General features: G+C 60.3%; 1 protein-coding gene across 2 annotated transcripts; it reads right to left on the minus strand.

The window, feature by feature from the left end:
- Positions 1 to 783: 783 nt before the first annotated feature.
- Positions 784 to 18943, minus strand: SREBF1 (sterol regulatory element binding transcription factor 1). Of its 2 annotated transcripts, none has more exons than XM_075560955.1 (19): positions 18723 to 18943; positions 8105 to 8545; positions 7650 to 7837; positions 7432 to 7569; positions 7092 to 7313; positions 5802 to 5916; positions 5412 to 5623; positions 5019 to 5217; positions 4724 to 4902; positions 4200 to 4461; positions 3955 to 4121; positions 3688 to 3856; positions 2971 to 3076; positions 2621 to 2727; positions 2381 to 2513; positions 2109 to 2274; positions 1552 to 1752; positions 1360 to 1468; positions 784 to 1153 (listed from the first exon to the last, which is right to left on the minus strand). In XM_075560955.1, exons 1-19 carry the CDS (start codon positions 18811 to 18813, stop codon positions 924 to 926), a joined length of 3435 nt encoding a protein of 1144 aa, XP_075417070.1. In that variant the 5' UTR covers positions 18814 to 18943; the 3' UTR covers positions 784 to 923. The 2 variants fall into 2 exon arrangements, with proteins under 2 accessions (XP_075417070.1, XP_075417071.1); XM_075560956.1 differs by lacking the exon at positions 18723 to 18943 and adding an exon at positions 11010 to 11043.
- Positions 18944 to 22311: the final 3368 nt, after the last annotated feature.

Consider the following 22311-nt stretch of genomic DNA (forward strand, 5'->3'; position numbering starts at 1 on the left):
CCAGCGTGAAGTGGGGGGAGCGGGAAGGGTTTGGTGGGGCACCCCCCACAGGCACCTCCTGTTCCATTGGGATGGTGGTACTACATTCACGGTGTGAGTGGAGGCATGGGGGCGGGGATGGGGGCGGGGGCAGGGGCAGGCAAGACGGCACCGAGACATACAGGGAGGCCCAGGTTGGAGGTCTTGCTTGGGCAAACCCCCAGGACACAGAGCCCACCTCACCCGGCTGCCCACACCTGATCGGGCTGTTGCTAGGTGAGCAGATAGCCAAGACTACCAAGGCCTTCAAGTGAGGAGCTGATAATGCCCAAAGATGGGGCCCTTGGCGCCAGGCCAACTGGTGGTCAGATAGGTTCTGGGGAGATCCAAGGGGACCCAGGGCCTGTTTTGTTCAATGGGATGGGAAACCTGCCTCTGCCAGGGGAAGGGATGGCCCAAAGGCCGCCCCCCTGACCAGCACGCCCGTCAGCTGAAGCACACCCCCAAACGCAAGTTAGGAATAATCTCATGTTTTATTCTTTGTACAAAACTTCTCAGCCTATGAAAATAAAGTCTGCAGAGGAGAGAGCAGCAGTGAGCTGCTGTGGGCAGGCGCTGATCTACACTATGTACAGGCCCCCGAGGGGGCTGGGAGCGCTGCTGGTGGGCAGCCCTGTGGACGCTGCTTCCCTCTAGACTGGAAAGAGCCCTCCAGGGATTGGCAACCCTTGGAGTAGAACGGGGGGGGGGCGCTCCCTGCCCTCGGCCCCTGCAATCCCCGGAGCGGCCACCAGAGGTCAGCACCTTCCTACTGCCGCTTGCCAGTACCGGAGCGGTGGGGGCCAGAGCCGAGATGATCCTCCACCCCCACCCCCCACGTCCCTCCGGACATTGCAGCCTGGGCTGGGCCTTTGGAGAGGGCCTGGGTGGGGTGCCAGCACGGTCTAGCTGGAGGTGACGGTGGTGCCGCCACCCAGGCGCAGGAGCATCTGCTGGCAGTCGTGTAGCAGCCGGCGGTCACCCAGCTTCTCCAGTGTGCGCGCGGCCTCGGCGAGCATGCCCACGCGCTGCCCGGGCGCCGACAGGAAGCCGGGCGGCAGGTAGCACGAAGCCAGCAGCAGGGCCTCCGCGTGCTCTCGTCTCGTGGGCCTGGGCTCCAGCTCTGCCGCCGAGCCTGCGCACAAGGGCTGCTCCAGGGCGGGGCCAGGGCCTGCAACCCCACCCAGCCAGACCTGACGCCACCAGGTACCACCCTGAGGGAGTCAACTTGGGCTCAAGGTCTGTGCGGTCCCCTTACACGTGGGCAGCTGTGCGCCCCACGGAGAATCGCCGGGAGACCTCCCGGGGGAGCCCCCACCCCTTCCTCGCAGCACCACTCACCTTTGCCGCCTAGGCCGGCCCTCCGCCTCAGACTGCGGTCCAGGAGCTGGTGGGTCCTGGTGGGGCTGGCCCCTGCCATCAGCCGGGCGGTGGCCTCGTGCAGGAACACCTGAGCAGGCAGGCGCGGGGGCACTCAGGACCCGGCCTCCACCTCGTCCCACCCCCACGCGCAGGCAAGGGCCCAGCACTCACGCGCCGCATGGCCGGCCGGAAGCTCTGTGCCAGTCTGCGCAGGCTGCTCAGGTCCTGCTGGAAGCCACGCAGCTCCAGGGCCGAGGCCTGGGGCCCGCTGCCGAGCCCCGGGGAGGCGTGCCCCGGCCCGGGGGTCTGCTGCTGCCGCCACAGGCAGGTGCGTGCCACCAGGAGCAGGTCGCACAGGAGCAGCAGCACGGCCTGTGAGGGGTGGGCAGGGTCAGACAGCCGCCCAGGGCACAGTGGGCAGGGGCTCGGCGTCAGGGGCTGGTCCCGGAATGCACTGGCGAAGCACTGCACCCGGCGCACACACGTGCGATGCAACCGCAATGCACCTCGGGGCCACCCACCTCTCCAAGTCCTAGGGTGCCACCTGTGCCCCCGGGGGTGGCGGAGGGGGAGGAGGGTGTTGACAAGGACACTGAAACCAGCAGCAACCACCTGCCCATCTGAACCTATGGCCCAAGACTTAGCCAAAATACAAGGTCTGCCAGAACCTGGGTCCTATTCAGCTTGGATTAATCCTTGAAAGGCCAGGACCCCAGCCCTACCCTCACCTTGTCGATGGAGCTGCCAGTGGGCATGGAGGCCAGGCTGTCCCGCAAGTGCCCGCTGGCCTTCTCACAGAAGGCCAGGCTGGCAGGCACAGACTCTACTTTGCTGCGACCAAGCAAGGTACGGGCAGCCTTGAAGGCATGCAGGGCTGCCCTGGGGAGGACTCTCCTGTGGGCCAGGGGAGGAGGGATGGTCAGGCTGGGCCCCAGCACGGCAGACAGCACCCCCAGCCCCAGCCCCAGTCCCGTGCCCAAGGAGAGTGGGCAGTGCTCACTCGGCCTCCTGCAGAGCTCGGGGCAGGCGCTCCACCAGTGGGCACAGCTGCTCAGCCGCCTCTATGTCCCGCCGTAGCCAGTGGATCGCCACAGCCACCAGTGACGCCCACCACTTGGCCACCGGGTCAGTGCCTACAGAGGACGGAGGGGCTCTGAGAGGAGGCCCCACACTGACCAAGTCCACTGGGCTCTCAGCAACATGGTGAGGGGTGGGGCTGGGGCTGAGCGGGCGTGCTCACCAGGACTGGCCTCGCCGGGGCCGCAGGGGCAGCTGGAGGCGAGAGGCACTGCAGTGTGGGAGCAGCTGTTGAGCAGCTGCAAGTACCCGAGGGCTTCCGAGAATTCCCTGTGGCAGGAGAGGGCTGGCCGTCAGGATAGGTGTCAGGGACCCCCTCCCCTCTCCCACTCCCACCTTCTGCCTGCTGCTGGGGAAACTGAGGCACAGAGAGACGCAGAGACCACAGATGAGGATACACAGCAAGCGGGCAGTGGCCAGAGCTGGGCTGCCTACACAGGTCCCTGGACATAGCCACTCCGAGCCCAGCTGGAAGGGTCTGGCCTGGGGAAGGGTGAGAGCAGGGGAACTCACTGGTCTTCAGTTGAACCGGGGCCAGCACTGGGCTGGGCCACACTGCTCAGGGCTCGCTCCAGAAGATGTTCACGGAATAGCTGAGTCACCTGGGCCAGGGGGTCCACTGGAGGTGGAGAAGACAGGTGAAGGTGTGGCAGACCCCTGGTGCCCACTTTGGCTCCACACCTCCTGGGCATACAGGCCGCTTGGCCTACGTACAAAGTGCCACAGCATGGCAGGTCCTTCCTCCCAGCAGCTGTCTAGTCTGTCCTGTCAGGACCCCATCCCTGTCTCACTTCCTCACGCCACTCGGTGCTTCCCAAGACCACTTCCCAAATCAACACATGCCAGCCAGGGCTTGCTACTGCAGTACCCAGCTGGGCTTCCCCTTCCTGCCAGCCTACAGTCACAGGCGGCAGAGATGGATGGCATCCCTCAGAGACCAGGGTTTGGCTGGGGTGGGGGGACAGAGGTGGGGTGAGGGACCAGGGATGAGCGTAAGGGACAAGGCTTGGCGACGAAGGATGGGGCAAGAAACAGGGATCGAGGGGCAGGGATGCACAGGGTTGGGAAAGAGGATGAGGACAAGGGGCAGGGGCAGGGATGAGAGTGAGGAATGGGGGAAGGCAGAAGGGAAGGGGACAGAGGGAGGTAAGTTGTGGGAATAAGGCTGAGGGAGGAGGAGGCACAGCACTCAGGCAAGGATGGGGGCGAGGGACGGGAATGAAGCCGCACCAGGGTTCCCAGACGAGCTGTACAGACTCTCCCTTGGGGCACTCTGCACGGCCCACTCTCCGTCCACAAAGAAGCGGTGACCCTCAGGATGGCAGAGCCACGGCATGGCAAGAGGCACTGAGCCACTCTGGGCCAGGCAGGCCTGCCGCGCGCTGCTCAGGAAGAAGCGCTGTGGAGAAGGAGCCAGCTGTGATGTGGGCCCCAGGCTCTGCTGCCCACCCCGCACTGGAACAGCTCGCCAGAGAGGCCCCCCACCCCCACACTCACAGTCAGGAAGTGGAAGGTCCGAGGGAGGCTGGTCTTGACCCTCAGGGCGGCTGCCACATAGATCTCTGCCAGCGTTTCCACGGCTACCGCATCACCCGCGCACTCAGCCAGGTTCAGGGCACCCAGCGCCAGGTTGATGGCAGCGAGGTGCCCACCAGTGAACTTCCCTGGGAAGAGACAGGGCCCTGAGCCCAGGCGGGAGGCAGGGCAGGGCCGCCCCTCTCCCCCTCCACACCCAGTCATACCCACGGTGTGCAGCTGGTGGAGTTGGTGGTAGGCCAGGGCAGCGTCCCGGGCACTGGCTCGGGCATCCGCTTGCAAGGAGCTGTCCTTCTGCAGCCCCCCTGCCTGGCCGGCCAGCCAGCGGCCCACCCAGAGGTGCTGCAGGAGGTGGCGGGTGACATTCCAGAGCAGGCTACATGCCAGGTCCAGGTGCGAGGTGGGGAGGGGTCGGCCCAGCACCCAAAGGGCTCGCCACAACTGCTGGGCAGCCTGGGCAAAGTCCCCCTGAAGGGACAGGAATGCAAGGTGAGGGTAAGGGGCTGGAGCACCAAGGCCACACCCCCTCTCACCCCCCTCAAGGGTTTGCCCCAGGTCACCCAGCAGCACTGGGCGGGACCCATGAGGTTCCAGGGTGTCAGTGAGGAGAATGGGGAAGGCTGCTGGTGTGCACAAAGGGCAGAGGACAAGAGATGACTGTCCCCCCACCCCATGCTAAGAGCCTGGTGGCACCTGCCCCCCCAACCCTGCCTGCTCCACCCGCCCTCACCCGAGCCAAGTCCAGGTCGGCCTGCCTGCGATGCCTCCAGAAGCGCACGGCGGCTCCGGAGTGCGGCCGTGTGACCGGCTCCCCGTAGACGAAGAGCAAGGCCAAGGAGCCCACCACCAGCAGCCCATCCATCAGCCACCCGAGCAGCGGCAGCAGCCACTGGGCCCAGCTGTGGATGTCTGGGGACAGAGGGCAGAGCTGTGGGGCCGGCTCCCGGGGAATGCAGAGCCCCAAGCCTGCTGGCCTGGAGCTGTCCCACCGAGAGTGCAAGATGTCCAGGCAAGCGGTTCCCTACCTCTGCCCTCAGTGCCCAGCATGTTGCGCCCAGGGCCATGGTAGACACTGGTGGCGTCCGGGGGGCCAGGGAGGCTCCACCCACCTAGCAGGGAGGCCAAGGGGTTGTAGGACAGACAGAAAAAGACGAAGGCGCACAGGGCCAGGCGGGTACGGTCCAGCAGGCCTCGGCTGCAGGGGGGTGACAGCAGAGGCTTCCCCTGGGAGATGAGGGGAACAAGGCAGGAAAGGACAGTGAGTGAGTGGTCTCCGAGACAGGGCTGGAGAGGGGCATTGGGACTTCTGTGAAGTGGGCGGGGGGAGAAGGGTCAGGTCAGGGCATCTGGATGACCCAGCACTTGGTCCCAGAGGGGATTGCTCTGGGAGGGGAGGGGACCACACCACAGGATCCAACCTGGCTGTCCTCCAACATGAAGCTGTCGGGCTCAGAGTCGCTGGCACCACCACCACCCCTGCCCCCCAGGGGCAGGGGGCTGCTCTGGGAGGGCGAACCAGCATCCGAGGGGGGTGGAGTCAGTACGTCCACCACATCCGGCTTCGTGTCCTCCATGGGCACTTCTGTGCCAGCCCCCCCACCACAGGGGGTCACCAGGTCCTTCAGAGGATCTGTAGTCCGGTGAAGAGCAAGGCTGAGGTCGGGCAGATCCCATCCCAGGCCCACCCACCCCACCAGTATCAGCTCAGGGCCCTAGTTAACTGGGGGCAGGGGTAGGGGCAGGGCGCTAGCTGGAAGCTGGGCAGAGGTCATGAGAGAGGCTGAGCTGGGAGCAGGGCCAGGACTCACTGCTCTTGTGGGCAGCACTCCGCAGGCTCAGATTCTCCTGCTTGAGTTTCCGGTTGCTAAGTTGTAGGAAGCGGATGTAATCGATGGCCTTGCGCAAGACAGCCGATTTATTCAGCTGCAGGGAGGAGGGCAGGAGGAGAACTGCCTCAGGGCCTTTACTCTCCCTCCAGCCTCTCCCCTAGTCGTAGGGACCTCCCGGTGGCAGGAGAGCATGAACAACACCTAGCACTGTGTTCCCTAGGCTGGTGGCTCTGATGAGCACACTCACTTCTCCAAGGGACTACTGCGCAAGACGAGGGCAAGCCAAAGGGACTGCTGCCACGTCATGCTGCTGCCGCCTCCGCCAGGCGCTACCGAGTCGCTGCCGACTCACAGCGACCTTGTGCACAGAGCACGACAAAACCTTTATTCACCAGGTGTCAACATGCGGAGCTGTTTCCTCTGGAGGAATCCCCGAGGGAGCGAGCTCTCCAAAGGCAGCCTCCTCCCGTCCTGCAGGGGTCTGGGATCTTCAGTGGATCTTTGTGAGGGACTGCTTGGGAACTCCTCCAGGGACTCAAGTCTGCTGTTGTGGGGCGTTCTGTGAGTTTGGGCCCCCAAAACAGACCTGGCAGGGTGGCGGGTGGAGGGGAAGGCTTCTAGTCAAAGCCTGGACAGACAGTCGTGCTGCGTGCACAAAGGAGCAGGGCTACTGGGCGGCCTTTTCCTTTAGCTGGCTGCTCCTGTCCTTTGAGAAAACCTATCATGACGACCCTTGGCAATCCCAGACCGTCACCACAGGAAACCTCTGAGCTGACCTTTGCCTGGAAGCCACTGGCCCACCAGGTCCCCTTCAAAGCCACCGTTTTGATTGGACCCTTTTTCTGAAGGTGCCCTGACAAGACCAAGACAGGTGTGTGGCTGAGAGCTGTCTGCAGCCATATTGATGGTGGAGATCTGTCTAAGTGCCTTTCGTTTGAGAGACCTGTGCATGTATGAGTGGCAACCCTGCAAGCAATCCTCACCTTCAAGGCCACTGAGGCCTTCCTTGACCACTGTTCTCACCCCTCCAATCCAGATCTGCTGCTTTCTCAGGCCCCTTTCCCTGCCCATGCCCATCTGGTGTTCTAACACTGGGCAGGGTGTGTTTGCCTGGAACAGCCCCCCCGCATACAGGCAGGAGCCCTCCCAGCAAGTCTACCTAAGGCACTGAGCCCCCAAATCTCATCTGTTTTGGGTTCTCCCCCGATTCTCTACCCCTCACCCCACCCTGGTCACCTGGCTGTCCCCCTGCCAGGCCTTCACCCGCACCTTTGCTTCGGTGCCCACCACCAAGTCCTTGAGCTCCGTGATCTTGTCATTGATGGAGGAGCGATAGCGCTTTTCGATGGCGTTGTGGGCTGTGCGCTTCTCACCACGGCTCTGGGCCGTACCAGGAACCCTGCTACTGGCTGCCAGCCGGTTGATGGGCAGCTTGTCCGTGTCCACCACCAGCGGCACTGTGGCCAGGATGGTCCCTCCGCTCACTAGGGTCTGCAAGCACCAACACCGATGTGAGTATGTTTCTGTGTGAGTGAGCACATGGGTGTGTGTATGTGTGTGCATGAGCATGTGCACACCCCATGCTCCTTCGCCCTGCCATGCTACTCACCTGCAGGGGCCCTGTCTGCATGGCAGTAGCAGGGGCCAGCGAGGAGATCCCCGCTGACTTCACGGTGGCTCCCATGTCCGTTTTCATGGTTGTCAGGAGCAGCGAGTCTGCCTTGATGAAGTGAGGCTGGAGCAGGACCTGGTGGTGGGAGGCGGGCTGTGAGGCATGCCAAGGACAGGGGCAGCCCCCCACTCCAACTCCAGGCCAGATCTGCTCACCGGGACCTGCTGAATCTGTGAGGCCACAGTAGTAGTTCTAGGGGATGCTTGGGGGGCAGCTGTGGCTGCCAGCAGTTTCTGGGGAGCTGCACCCTGGCCCTGGGTATGCAAGGAGCCAGGTGGGCCACCTAGCAGGGAAGCCTGTGGCTGGCCAGGCAGCAGCTGCTGGGCACTCGCCGAAGGGGTGCCTGCAGAGAGAAGGGTGGGGCTGGAGGCACAGGCTGCCTGCTCTCAGACCCCCATCACCAGGTGGCCCTGGACCTGTCTCTCTGTCTGCATCTCCTGCATTTGTGAGGGCAGCCCTGACCAGGAGTCCATGCTTACCCAAAGGCCAACCGTCCTGAAGTTCTGCTTCTAACAGGAGCCAGCAGCAGAGGCAAGACCTGACTCCTAACGTCTGCGCATCCCTCCCCCACAGCCCTGAAGACCCTGCCCTCCTGCCCCATCCCAAGTACCTGGAGAGAAGCCTGCAGCAGGGCTGGAGTAGCCCAGCCCAGAGGCGGAGCTGCCCAGTGGTGGGGCTGGAGTTGGGCCCTGGAAGCTCTGGACCAGCGGGGCACCTGGCAGGGGCTGCGGGGCAGGGGACTGCAGGATGCTCAGTGGCACAGGTTCCTCCTTAATCCCAGGTCCAGGGGAGAAGGGGGGCAGAGATGGATATACCTTCAATGGGGTAGGTGTGGTCCGGGGAGGAGACAAGGGCAGGGGAGCTGTGGTCTTGGAATCCCCCAGGAGGCCTTCCAGGGGGGAGCCCAGCATGGCCGGGGGCGGGGAGAGGCTGCTTGGGGAAGTGGCATCAGCACTGTGCAGCTCAGTGCTCGGGGTCCCGCCCCCTGCATAGGGGGCATCGAAGAGGCCTGGGAAGTCGCTCTCTTGGTTGTTGATGAGCTGCAGCATGTCTGTGGAAGAAGAAGCCTGTGAGCCAGCAGCGGTGGGCTGGCCTCCAACTAAGAGCATGCCCCTGTACACACAGCCTCCGCTTTGGGCCTGGCAATCCACACTAGCAAGCCTACGCTCTTGTGCCACAGTTCCTTGGGCACTGGCGCGAGGCCAGGTCCCTCAGGTGTGTCAACTTGGGGAAGCTGGCGCCTCCTGGGGGACCCTGGCTCCCTGAGGTTCCCTCCGCTCCCTGGCCTGCTGCCAGGGCGGGGGCACTGGAAAGCCGAAGGTCTTACCACCTTGAGTTTGTCTGAACGCTTGCGGACAGCCTTTTCACAATTCCCACGAACCTACCCGGCATCATCCACCGAGTGCCCACTAGCTGTGAACAGAACAGGCAGTGTCTGCTCCACAGAGCAGGGGAGGTTTCTGGGGAGCTGGAGAGGTTGTGTAGCCTGACGTGGACAGTGCCCTCAGGGAGCAGACATTAGACAATGTTCACCTCGGATCAGGTACCCACTCACAGGGGTCTTACACAGTGGACCCCTAACCAGCCTTCAAGCCTTTGCCCCAGAGCCTGCAAGCCCCTCCAGTCAGCTTTCTCCCACTCTGTTCTTCATTGCTACCTCTCGACCACCTCTGGGAAGATAGAGAATGCCCACCTAGCTCAAGTCATAGGAGGCTCAGAGGCTCAGGTACAGCCTTGCCCTGGCCCAACCTTCAGCCTTAGTATCTTAATCTGTACAATGGGCGCAGGGCAGGGCTGCCAGCAGGGAGAGCCCTAGGCTAGGTGGCATCTGTCCTCAGCCCAAGGGAGGCTAATGGGAGCCTTCAACAGGTGGGGATGAGATGGAGACCCTTTGGACAGATGGGACCGGCCCACTCCTGGTCCTTTCTTTCAAGGCCACCCAGCAAGGTCCTCTGGGCACAGTATTTGAGACAGCTATGAAGGGGTTGAGCAACCGCCCTCCAGTTTACAACAGGGCCTGCACCCCACTCCACCCGGGGCAGAGCAGAGTCCCCACGGAGCTGCCCAGTGCCCCAAAAGGGACCTGACCTCCAAGCTAGGACATCTCTTGCCTTTCTGCATGGGAAGTTTGGCAAAAACAAGAATATGTAAAAGGGCGTATGACTCAGCCCATTTTACAGACAAGCTCCACAAATGGAGGCCAGGGCTGGCCCTCATCCTTCTGACTGGAGGCTCTGAGAAGGTAGTGGGACCGTCACAGACAGGGATTTACAGAGACCAGCTCAACAACCATAAGCAGTAAGAACCCACAGGGGGGTTGGCCCTGTGCTAAGCCTTCCATCCCTGAACCACCCCTCCAGAAGCCAGGGACAATGTTGCAGTCACCAGCCCCTTCCTCAGGGGAGCAAAGGGAGGCTCCGGGCCAAGCTAGCTTCCAGTCATGAAGCTGGCTGGGACTCTGTGTGCTCCAGGCACAAGCCCAGGCCCCGAGGGACAGGTCTACCGTGTTCCTTCCATCCAAAGGAGTGCAGTCTGTCTTTCTTCCCTTCCCCTTCTTCTGGCTTGCCCCCCCCACCCCCCACATCCCGCACCCCAGCCTGGCCACAGCCCTCTGCCCCAGCTGGCAGCCAGCATCTGGTAGGCTTAGTCCAGGTCCCTCTAACCCACTCAGGACATCCACCCAGTAGGTCAAAGGGATTTCCGCAGGGCGCGCACCCAGGAGCCCCTCGCCAGCCACCCTGATCGGTGGCTTGGGCTTTCAGCCCTGGCCACCCTCTGGCTCAAAGCAGAGCTGGGGCCAACTGCCCCTTTTCCACCCAGGGCCTCAGTTTCCCCATCTGTAAGCAGAAGTAACCTGACCCTGTTGGGCAGCTAGCTACCTTGCCTGAGGGAACTTCTCAGAGTAGGTGCTGGTTGGCTAATCCTTGCCCTCGGTCAGGGGTTCCAGCAGGTGTCCCTAAAAGCCTTTGCCAATGCTTCAGCGGGGCTAGGCTCAGCCCTCTGGGATCCGTACATGCAAACCCTCCTCAGCCTATGAGAACACACAGGTCAGAAGTGCTTCCAACTGTAGGACTCTCCCATCCAATCCGCCAGCCGGCCCCACCAGTCCACAAGGGAGCAAAAAGACAAGACGGTAGCACAGGCCCTAGAGAAACTTAGACTCCAGAACCCAACGAGTGGGTGAGAAGCTCTTAAAGCAGGGCTGGCAAACAGATCCCCTACCCTGAACTCGTCACTCCCGAGGAGCAAAGTTTTGGGGAAAACCCTATGCCGCAGTGGGTCTCTATACCAACTTTCTCCCTGGGCCAGATAGGGAACTGACGAAATTGAGGAATGGTCCATAAGCCACCCCCCTCCCCGCGACCCCCACCCCGCCGCCCAGATAGCCAGCCAGTCCTGGTCCTCCTCCAGGCGCTCCTGCCTGCTCAGGTCCTGAGCCCCACCGTGGGAACCAGGATGGCACCCCGCAGCGCAGGTGGGGCTGTAACAAAAGGCAGGGGTCCTCCATGAAATACCTTCAAAGGTGCAGTCCATGGCTCCGCGGCTCAGCCCGCGCCCCCCCGCGGGGCATCCAGGCGGCCAGCCCTGCCCCACCTGCCTGCCCGCCCAACTCCACCTGTCAGTGCGTCCAGGGCTTTAAAGCCCGCGGACCCTGCCGAGCCACGCCCCCGAGCCGCGGGCCGCCCGTGGGGTGAGCGAGCGCGGCCAATCAGCGCCCCGCCCCCGCCTCCCTGCGGGCCCCGCCCGGGCCCCGCCCCCGACGGCAGGCCGGCTCGGGTTTCTTCACCGCTCTGAATGGGGCCCGGGTTACTCTTGGGCACAGGCGCCCGACCCGCTCGGCGCCCCGCCCTCCCTGGGGTTACTGACGGTCAAGGCTCTCCAGGGTCCTGCCCCCGCCACCCGGCCTTCCCGCTCTGAAAAGTAGCTTGCAGTAAGAGCGGGCTTGGGGGTCAGAGCAGGGGAGACCCATGCAGATCACGGTTTCCCTGGCGTGGGGCACAGTCTCAATCGCGCCAAGCTTCGGTTTACTCTTGCAGAAAATGGGGCATCCCAGCCCCCACACATCCCCATTCCCCCCCCCACCCCCACCCCCCACCCCCGGCAGCGAACAGGAGAAGTAAGGAAGAAAGGGTGGCGGCTCGTTCATTCGACAAGGCCCGGGGCTGCCTGCTAGTGGTTGCCATGGTATTCCCCCCACTCCCGGGTCACCCAACTCCAGAAGGGACCCAGATGAAACCCCTGATAACAGGGTGGAAAGACACACTCCCAGCCCACCAGGAATCCCGACTCCGCAGGGGCCTCAGACAGGATGGGAGGCCCCTAGAGCTTTGGGGGGCTGGGATCAACCCTAAGGTGGCAGGCTCTTGGGACCCGTTGTGGGGTGCCTAGACCTGCCTGTCTATGAAGTAACGGTTAGACATAGTAGAGGCCAGTGCCTGATAGGCAGTCCCCGCCCCGCCCCCTGCCCCAGCTGTGCCTTAGGGGTTTTGTAGCCCTGGGCAGGCAGGCAGGTGTGGCAGGAGGCTGGAGTCCCTTCTAGCTCCAATTAATCTCCCCTAGTAGAAGCCCTTTCCTCCTCCTGTCTTCTAGCCCTCCCTTGCCCAGGAGCTGGGATCCTCCCCAGCCCCTCCAAACTCTGATTAATGGCCGACCCCCAGGGGTCATCCTGCAGGTCTTTCACCTCTCCCAGTCTTCTTTTTTCCCTCTCTCTCACACTCCCAGAGGTGCCACCGGGGAGAAGCTGCTGCTAGGAAGAGGCTAGGGGTCCCGAAGCACGCAGGTGGCTGGTGAAGGGGCAGCTGCCTTCCTGCTCCCATCTCCCTTCACCAAAATCGGGTTTCCATTCTACTCCCTCTAGGGGCCAACTTCTACAGGGCAAGCTGGGTGCCAGGGCTGAGCAGAGTGGAAACTGGAGAGTCACACCCCCAGCTTTCCCCCAGAGGTGGAGTCTGGGGCCACACACAGGACTGGGCCAGTCTCTCGACTTGTGGGGGGACCTGAGCAGGTCATTCCCCTCCCTGAGCCTCCACCCACTGATGTGGGAGGTGGGGGCTCTAGAGTAGCAAGTGTATAAAACACAGACTGTTCCTCCCAGCAGGGCAAGGCAGATGGTCTGGGAGTGCCAGGGCAGGCAGGGACTGCCTGGACTCTTGGTGTTATACCTCAAGCCCTTGACAGAGATTTGGTTTCTGAAGGGGGTTAGCAGGTCCAGGAGAAGGGAGAGGCCAGGAGGTGCCTGGGTGCCAAGGGTCAGGGAGTGCCTCCCCATTGTCACCCATAGCTCCAGTCTGGAGCATGACCGCATGTCCCCCAAATGGTCCCTCTCAGGCCGGAGGAGGCAAGGATTCAAAAGCACCTCTGGTCCCTAGTGCACTCTCTGCACTTCAGGAGCATGGGGAGGCACAGGGCTGGCTGTCCTCCACCCTCTCCAGATCACCCCCCTGCTCCTCTCTGTCCTGCCCTGATTCTAGCAGGGTCCAACTGAAACCTGAACTTCTCCCTCCATGGCCCCACCTTCCATCCGCCCTCTGGAGGCAGACACAGGCAGCCTTTAATTCCTGTTGATTCCATGCCCACTGATTCAGGGCAGATTTGTTCTGTAAGGCCAAAGGACATGAGAGAGCCTGCTGCCAAGATCTCTAAGAGGCCCAGCTCTTACTGTCCAAGAGCCCTGGAGGCTGATTGGGATCTAGGGCCCTGAGGTCATTAGCCCAACTGGTTGCAGGCTTTGAACTACTTCCTGGGATGGGAGCTCACCTTGGCCTGGTTCACAGTCGACTGACTCTCTGGGTGCTGGGGAAATAGCTGAACAGCTCTAGAACTTCCCACAATGCTCTCATGCTCCAGCAAGGAAGACCAACCATGTGTGAACATACACAGCTACAGGTAACCAATCGTGAGTACAGTGGAGAAAGCGAGAGTGTGTGTGATGAGGCTATGTGGCAGGGCAAAAGGGGGCCAGGCTGGGCTCTCTGGGGAGATGACAGCTGAGTGGTGCCTGAATAAACTGAGGGAGGGATCCAGGGTGGGAAGAAGAGCCTTCTAGGCCGAGAGAGTAGCAGGTGCAAAGGCCCTGGGGTGGGAACAGACCTGGCTGAGGACATCAGCACTGATTCTGTAGGGTATGGGTCTAAAGGATCTTTGAACTGCCTCATCCAAATGACGCAGACAACCGGGCTGAACAGCCTATGTACACAGTGCGCGTGCACAGCACGTGGGCAGCAGGAGCACTTAGACAGTCACTCGTAGGCGCGCTCCCAAGCTCACCAAACTGGGTGCTAATACAGGGTGGGGATTGGACAACACCTTGGGCCTCGCAGATGCATGTGGGCACTGTTCCATCCCAGCTGCTTCCTTGGTAATTCAGTTGGCAGGTTCTTATGTCCCTAACTGGTCAAGGATACTTAAGGCTGCCCTTTGTACCTTGCAGCTGCCCCCTGGGAGGGGGTGGGCGCGCAGGTTCCTGCTGGCTCTTCCAGGAATGGGCTGGGCATGAGCCCTCTGAAGGATGAGGAAATTAGGGCTCGTAAGAAAGCCATGAGCCCAAGGTCCCACAATGCCAGGCTGAGGTCCAGGTCTGCAGACTCACGCCCGCTTTCTTCACTCCTCCCCTGGTCTTACTCAACCCCACCCTTGCTATCACCATGCCGCCCACCTCAACCAACCTGTGTAGCTGAGGAAGCAAAGCCCTGCCTCTCCCAGAAGCCTGCAGATCACTGCCCCTCTGTCCCATCTGTCTCCCCAGATCAAAGGCCTTGACTGGAAGGCCAAAGCCTATATGAGAGGTGGCACAGGAGACCAGAGGGCACAAGCCTCTGCCACCACCACACTGGCTGGACTCTGGTCGTGGGCATCCCTGCTGCAGCTCTCCCTGAGCCTCACTTTCCTGTGTGTGCTTAATGGCCCTCTGCACCCGCCCCAGTTCTCCCCTTCCCCTGCCCCCCATCCACCTGGCAAACTCTGATGCTGTCCTGGGCAGCTCTGCCCTCGGAGAGACCTAGCCTGTGAGCGAGTATGCTATCTGTGGACCAGGGCCCGTCAGACATCCTGGCTCAGGTGTGACCCAGGGGGGCTGTTATGGATAGTCTTTTACTGCTGCACAAATATCCTGGGGCCATTCCTCACTGGACTGTGTGGTAGTTACATAATTTCATGGCAACTTGATAAATAAGTGTAGGGGTGTATTCTAACCTGTCAATATGGTCATGGCCAGATGATGCCTCCTTGTGGGCGTGGTTGTCTCAATAGGAGGTTTCTGGGAACTTCCTCTCTCTCCTTACCTTATCTTTCTGTTGATAAGCCACGTGGAGCCATGCTGAGACGTGAGAGAGCCCTGGAGAAGCTTCCACTGCCACTAGACCCACAAGACTCTGCTCCCACCAGCCTGTGAGCTTTCTGCTTGTTTTTCATCATTGCATGTGCTGCATGAGTCTGAAGAGGAATTTATGAACTAGTGTGGCAGTTACATAATCTCCTGTTATCTTGCGAAGGGGTAGAGTCTAGCCTGTCAATCAGGCCGCACCTTGTTGACCTCATTTGGAGGCCCAAAGGAGATAAATAGCTGACTGGAGACCAGATACAGACAGACACTCTTGTTTTCCTGCTGACAAGCCACATGGGGACCCCTGATGGAACCAGAGCCTTGGAGCTGGAGGAGCCACATGGAGACCCACACCAGCACTCAGATGCTTCCACCGCCACTGCACCCACAAGACTTTCCACCCATTGGCCTGCGATCTTCCTGCATCTGGCGTCATTGCATATGTTGTGTGAGTCAAAAGAGAAAATTATAGACTGGTATCAGACATGTGGGCTAATATCGGATATATGGACTTGATCTGGACTGGGCTAGGATGTTTTCTTAATATACGATTGCTCTTTTATACAAAGCTCTTTTTTATACACACCATATATACTCCAGTATAAGCCAAGTTTTTCAGCACATTTTAAATACAGTTTTTGTGGTAAAATGAGGTGCCTGAGTATATATGGTATATGAGTGTCTCTGGATTTGTTTCTCTAGTCCCCGGACTGACACATTATGGTACCTGGAGTGGGGTACTGGAGAAACACATCATGAAGATGGGGAGTGGGTGCTCGTTTGACCTCTGCCTCGTGGGAGTGTTTCTCCTTTGGCTAGCCGGAGGTCAGATATAGCCATGCGGTTTGCTGGGCTATTTTCTGGCGAGGACATAGGAAGTTAAACTTTTGATTATTTTCCTTGGTTGTTGTCTTTGGTTATTCCTATTTGAAGTGGCAAAAGTGAATGTGATTAATGTATATTTTGAGCTTAGTAGTAGAAATAGCTCCTTGAATTTCTGAGAGACCATGCTGCTTAATGAAAATGGCTGACAGAAGGTCAAAATGGCTAAAATCCGCACCAGCACTGAGGTGCTTCCACCACCACTGGATCCACAAAACTTTCCACTCACTGGCCTGTGATCTTCCTGCGTTCAGCATCACTGCATGGCTGCGTGAGTCTAAAGAGGAATTTAAGGACTAGAATTGACAAATGGGGTAATATAGGACTTAGGGACTTGATATGGACTGGGTTGGGGTGTTTTCTTAATATATAATTGCTCTTAGATATAATGTTCTCTCTTGCACACATATGCGTGTCTCCCTGGATTTGGTTTGTAGTCGATCCTGATGAATATAACTAGTATGGGATTTATCGGCTAATATCCAACTTATGGACTTGATCTGGACTGGGCTGGGGTGTTTTCTTAATATACAATTACTCTTTGATATAAAGCTCTTTCTTATACATATATGAGCATCTCTGGAGTTTGTTTCCCTAGTCAACCCAGTCTGACACAGGTTGCTAACCTCAAGGTCACCAGTTCGAAACCACCAGTCACTCCTCAGGAGAAAGATGAAGTTTTCTATATCTGTAAAGAGTTTCGGCCTGGGAAACCTGCAGTGGCAGGTCTACCTTGTCCTGTAGGGTCACTGTGAGTCAGAATCAACTCGATGGCAGTGAGCATTCTTGTTGGAGCCGGAGGTACTGAGCACTCTGTACCGACTATGCCCCTCCTGCGCTTTGAGCTTCCTGTGGGCATGTTGGCGCACAGGCTGGAGGCTGACTTGGAGCGGCCAGACCGCTCTCTGCTAAAGCAGAACCCCCATCCTCCCCACTGGAAAAGTGTCCCCATTACCACTGATTATGTCCTCATTGATAAAACCTGGGCTTTATCACTTGTTTGCTTTGCTCAGCCTACCCGCTTCAAAGGTGGCTGTCATGTGCATTTCCACAGCTGTTGGGGAGCATTCTGTGGGCAGCCCCAGCAGCCCCCTCCTAGGAGTTGACTGAGGCTCCAACAGGACCCTGGATGACCTCACAGCGTCTGTGGCGGCACCACTCAGAGGCGAGCCCACCAGTCCCAATGGCCACCTGCAGGGATGGTCACGTGCACAAGGCCGGCAGGGAACAGAGTAAGCCTCTCTGGTGTGAACCCGCTGACACCACGTTCTCATTTATTCCTGAGTGGGGGTGGTGGTGGTGTCAAGTAGACCGTCAAAGGACCATGTTAGCCTGCTGGAGGCGCACAATTCGGCCGCCAAGGTGACAGTCGCGATGCCGGGAGAGCCCCACAGTCTTCCACCAGTGTTCCATCAGCCCACAGAGAACGCTGGGCCCCTCCTTATGGAGCTGTGTGTCTTCTGCTGGCCTGGAAACGGGGCCATTGTGAACACAGGTCAGTACAACCATGTGACTGCCACACAGCCATACATTGACCTAAAAGCCACAGAACTGCCCTTCAAATGGCATGCAAATTATATGGTAATTTGTGTGGTAAGTTATGCCTCACTAAGACGGGTTTGCTCTTTTTTCAGTAGCTGAAGAGTGCGCTCTCAAATACGTATGAGGGGACTCCAAAAGCTCAGGGGAAAATGGAGTAAAAAAGATGGCAGAATTTCCCCTTGGATACACATACACACCAAGGAAATAACCTTCCTAAACAGTCACTAGGGCCATCTCGGGGGGCTGGGGGACGGCTTTCTGCTTGTTCGCTCACTGAGCAGTCTAAGTTTCCTACCATGGAAAGATAAACTGTGTGATCAAACCTCCACTTAATCAACAAGGGCCAGCTGCCCAGTGAGCACGGTCCTGGGTCTTCATCACTGAGACTACAGCAAAGGGCTGCGGGCAGCTGGGCCGGCTCACGTTTGGACCGGCCCGGTCCCTGTTCTAGAGCTGAGCTGAGGGTGAAGACCTGAGCTGGTCCTTGGTGCACTGACATCCTTCCCCCCTCCCCTGTGAGTTTCTGTCTGCCTCCTTGCCCATGGACTGTGCTGACTGGCTGCACTCAGGGTCCGGTGCTGAAGGCTGGAGTCAGACCCTGGGAGCTCAGGGGTTCTGGAATGGGTTTCTCACTCCACGGAACATTGTCCTGCCAAGTCTGGGGCACCTGGGCCACCCTGGGAAAACTCCCTCCACCAGGGGCTCTAGGCCGCAGGCTCCACGGGGAGGCTAGGCTGGTAAAGCATATGTGTCTGATGGCTGGACTAGTCTGTAGCAAGCAGGGACAGCCGTCTGACTGTGTGGTCCACGCCCTGGACGCCACAAGCCCACAGGCACGCCCGTCCAGGCTGTGGGAGGGTCTAGTTCCCCAGGTTGCTCCTGGGCTCACGGCCTCAGTTTCCCCACCACGCAAGGGCTGCACCTGTTGCTTTGGTTAGTCTCAATCCAGGCATTCCTCCGCTCCCAAATCCCTCTTTTCTGATAAACTGCCTCTGACGGCTTTACCTCTGCCCCAAACCGCAAGTAAACAGCCCTTTGCGGGTTTGCGTGGCTTCTCTGCAAGAGCGTGGGGAGCCAAGCTGGCAAGCGGGGAGCAAGAGGAGAGGCGGGGCCGGCCGCGCGCCTGCGCTCCAGCTCCGCGCGGTGCTGAACTCTCGCACAGGAGGGAATGACCAAGAGTAACCCCGCGCTGACGTCACGGCCAGAGCCGGGGCGAACCCGGCGCCTCCGGATCCCGGGTCCCACCGCGACCGGCCCGGCCAGGGACTTGGCTGGGTCCGGGGGCAGAGGGACCTGGGCGCCCGAGCTGTGTGGGCAGCCCAGGCGCGGGCCAACGTGGAGAGCGCGCGACGCCGGGGAGGCTCCGCGTAGCGCGGAAGCTCCGGACGCGCAGCCCAGCCCCGGCGGGACCCGCACCGTCCAGGGCCAAGCGGCTGCCCGGCCAGTACTGTGGCCCCGGCCTCGCGCTCGCGGGCCCGCTCACCTTCGATGTCGGTCAACAGCGCAGCGTCCAGCTCGCACGGCGCAGCCAGCGCCTGCTCCAAGGCCGCCTCGTTGAAAGGCGGCTCGTCCATGTCGCAGCGCCTCCCCCGGGCACCCCGCTGGCTCCAGTGCCTGCGCCCCGCTCCGGCCTTCGTGGCAGCGGACGCTGGCAGAGTCCCGGGACGCTGGGTCCGCCTGGCCGTCGGTGGTCCGCCGGACAGGAGCGGCGGGGCGGGGCTGAGAACGGAGGCCACGCCCCTCGGATCGACGGCCACGCCCCGTCTGGGCAGAGCGGGAGCGCTTTGTGGGCCGCGGGCACGGCTCCCTCCCCAACTTGGGGCCCGGACATCCTCCCTCGCTTTATCCAGCTTCTCGCCACCGTAGCTTCGGACCAATTTTCTGGGAGTCCAGGCAGGTCTGCCACCTCTTCCCGGGCCTCAGTTTCTCCAGTACCCAGCAAGTGGGGGCTGAGCGTCAACCTGTGGACTCAAGCTCTGCTTTTGTTATCTGGTGCTGCGCTATCAAAAATACCGCACATAGAGGGCTTTCACGGAGGCCCAGGGCTAACGTTCAGGAGAGGACTAGCCTGAATTCAGGGTGCTGGCTCTGGAGGAAGGCTGTCTCTGTCGGTTCTGGGGGACGGCTTTGTCTCTTCCTGCCTCCCCTTGGCCCAGAGCAGACAGCCTGTAGCTGGCCATCTCCAGTCCCCATCTCTGCCCCGTCTGTTCGTTTAACTTTTATGGCTCAAAAGAACTGGGCTCAAGATGCAACCTCTACACTAACCCTGCCTTATGAACATAACCGAGACAACCCAGACCCTTAGGGTGTTATAGTTCTAGGCACAGAGCTTAGGGTTTACAACACAATTGGGGGAGGAGGGGACACAAGCCGACCCTTAACAAGGTCCAGCCTAGAAGTTTCTAGACTTGGGGAAGGGAGTCCTGATGAACCTCACTTCCTACTGTTGGCACTTAGAACCAGAGAGACCCCAGTGGAGCTAGAGCTCTGCCCAGGCTTGCTGTGTACCACCACCAATCTGTGCCTCAGTTTCCTATCCTCCAATAGGCCTACGGATGTCTTTCAATCATTTGGCTGGGGGAGTGGGAGAAAAAAAAATCTGGCTGGGTGGCTGCCTGTAAGATCAGCCTGGCCTCCTGCATAAGTTACTGGGGATGTGGGGAGTGGGGGAGGGGAGGCCTGGAGATGGACAAGGTGACCAATAGTCACCCAGTCCAGCCCCCAACCACTGCAGGAAGGCTGGCCTCAGAGGGACAGTGACCTGCCCAGAGTCACACAGCTGCATGTGAGCCACAGTAGGGCTGAGGCTTGGGGCTGTCTGACTTCAAAGTGGGTGCTTCTCCAGGGAAGGACCAGGAATAAGAACACAAAGAAGAGACTGAACTTTAGCCCTGAACCTTGCTACCCTGTGAGCCATGTCAGCAGGCAGACGAGAGGGGGCTTGGGAACAGAACCAGATGGAGCAGGTGGAAAGAGAGGCATCCCAGCTCTGTAAATTCAAATAGAAACCGGCACTAACATCCCTGATGGGACAGTGTGTACACATTGGGTCACGCACTGCCAGGCCCCACTTAGAAAACAACAGGCGTTCCTCTGGAGAAAGAGGAGGCTTTCTACTTTCATGAAGAGATACGTTCTCGGAAACCTACCGGCCTTTCTACCCTTTGCTCTATAGGTCACTATGAGTCAGAGTCGACTCAACGGCAGTGAATTTTTCAGTAACATTCAAGACTCTAAAAGGGACAGACAGCTCTCTGCCCCAACAGCAGGTATACAAGCAGAACCAGGCAACCTGGGTGGGAGGCAGTAAAGGAAACTGCTCATCAGGGGTCTGGAGCCCAGGTCCGCCTGGACCTTGGGGAGTCATGAAATCTCAAAGCTGGCCTTGTTCAGACGCCAGAGATATTCCGCTGGGCCACACCCTCTAAGAGTAAAATTAGTGGGGAGCCTGGGCTGAGAGAGGCTTGGCCTGGGTGGGCAGTTTTCTTTCTCCCCCTCCCGGAAATGAAAGTGAAAGAGCTGTCACAGAATATTACCCAGAACTGGGGCGGCTAGGAGCCATATGATGGAGGGGGGTGGGTGGGATGGAAGATGGGGGTCATCATCAAACCCCGCCTCCTGGCCCTGCGTAGGAATCACACTGGACCCGATCCTCTGGATGAGCTTCTGTCGGGCTGGAGAACCCAGACTTCCCCTCTCCCCTGCTCCCTTGCAGCCCCTGACTTCCCCCCATCCTTACACAGCCCTTTCCAGGCCGAGGGGTGCTGGGGTGGCCTGATCACTTCAGAGTCAGGCCACTAGGTAGGTTAGTCATCTGCTCCTTGAAAGACTGGGTTCCCCTCTCTGAGCCTCAGCTACTCCATCGATAAAGTGCCAGCAGACCTCCCTGGAGTCAGTCACCCTCAGAGCAGACCCCTCTAACTGTTCTTTAAAAGGGTTGGTCACATGTGCGAAGTGTCTGGCTCTGTGACTGCAGGAGTCTGGGTGGAGGCAAATGGTGAGGCAAGGTCTAGGGGAGCCCAGCGGCCCAGACTGCAAACACCAGTGGAGACTGAAGGCTGCCCAAAGCCCCTCCAGGGAGCAGTCCAAGACTGGGGGTGAGGGTGGGGTGGGAGTGGCTACAAATATTTACCACCCAAGACAAACTCCTGAAAGTAAGAGGCCTGGAATCTGCAGTGCCAGGCTTACAGGGAGGGGAGGGAGAGCAGAGCTGGGAACCCTGCACTTCAGGGAGATCTGTGGGGTTTGTCCCTTGCAAAGATCCGAAGCCCCTTGCTGGCTGGGCGGGCCTGAGCACACACAGCCAGGGACGGGACCAGCTAGCCAGGCAGTGGCCACGGAGACCCCGGCCGCTTGTGAAGGGGGACGGGGGAGGAAAGAGCCGGGCGCTGCAGCCACCTTGGCAACCCGCTTGGCGCCCTTCCAGGGGCGGGCTCCGGTGCCAGGCGCGTTTGGTTATTCCTATGCCCATCTCACAAAGGAAACGGAGGCACGAGGCGGTGCGGCAAGTGGCCCAGAACCTCGCAGCACCGTCGGGCCGGAAAGTAACGCAGCGAGCGGCCGGCGACGCCCCGCCCCGCGGGCCGCGGCGCAGCCAATGGGCGCGCGGCGCGCAGTGAGGCGATGTGACGTCACGGCGAACTCCGGGCCGCCCGGCCGGGTCACGTGAGCTGAGCCCGCTCGCACGCAGTTTGCCAGTCCTGGCAGGGCCGGCCCCGAGGCCACCCGGCCGGCCACATCCTCCTGGCCTCTAGATCCCACACCTGGCTGGGGCTGCCGCCAGGTGCGCATCCGGGGCACCCAGGCCTGGCTTGCCTCTGTGCGGGGACTGCGCGGCCGCCTCCCGAGGGGCTGCCTCAGCCGAGGGCACCCAGCCTCAGCTCTGCCACCTGTCAGGGGTTCGGGTCTCCCTTCGGCCCTTGGGCGACTTAGAGACTGCTATGGGTCGTAGCCGTTAGGGGCAGTAGGCAACGGGGGCAACAGCTCAATAGAGCGCCGAGTAATCTGCGGGTAAGCTGCCTGCCGGCCGCTATTCGACGGGAAGCCACGGAGACCCAGCCCTTCCCACACAC

The sequence above is a fragment of the Tenrec ecaudatus genome, chromosome 10 (genome assembly GCF_050624435.1).
Source record: "Tenrec ecaudatus isolate mTenEca1 chromosome 10, mTenEca1.hap1, whole genome shotgun sequence".
Classification (NCBI taxonomy): Eukaryota; Metazoa; Chordata; class Mammalia; order Afrosoricida; family Tenrecidae; genus Tenrec; species Tenrec ecaudatus.

Coding starts and splice junctions, on each gene's coding strand:
- SREBF1 (XM_075560955.1), bottom strand. CDS start 18,813: ATGGACGAGCCGCCTTTCAACGAGGCGGCCTTGGAGCAGGCGCTGGCT. Junction 1,753..2,108: donor CTGGCAGCTCCATCGACAAG/GTGAGGGTAGGG, acceptor CACCCCTCACAG/GCCGTGCTGCTGCTCCTGTG. Junction 1,154..1,359: donor GGCCGGCCTAGGCGGCAAAG/GTGAGTGGTGCT, acceptor CCTTGTGCGCAG/GCTCGGCGGCAGAGCTGGAG.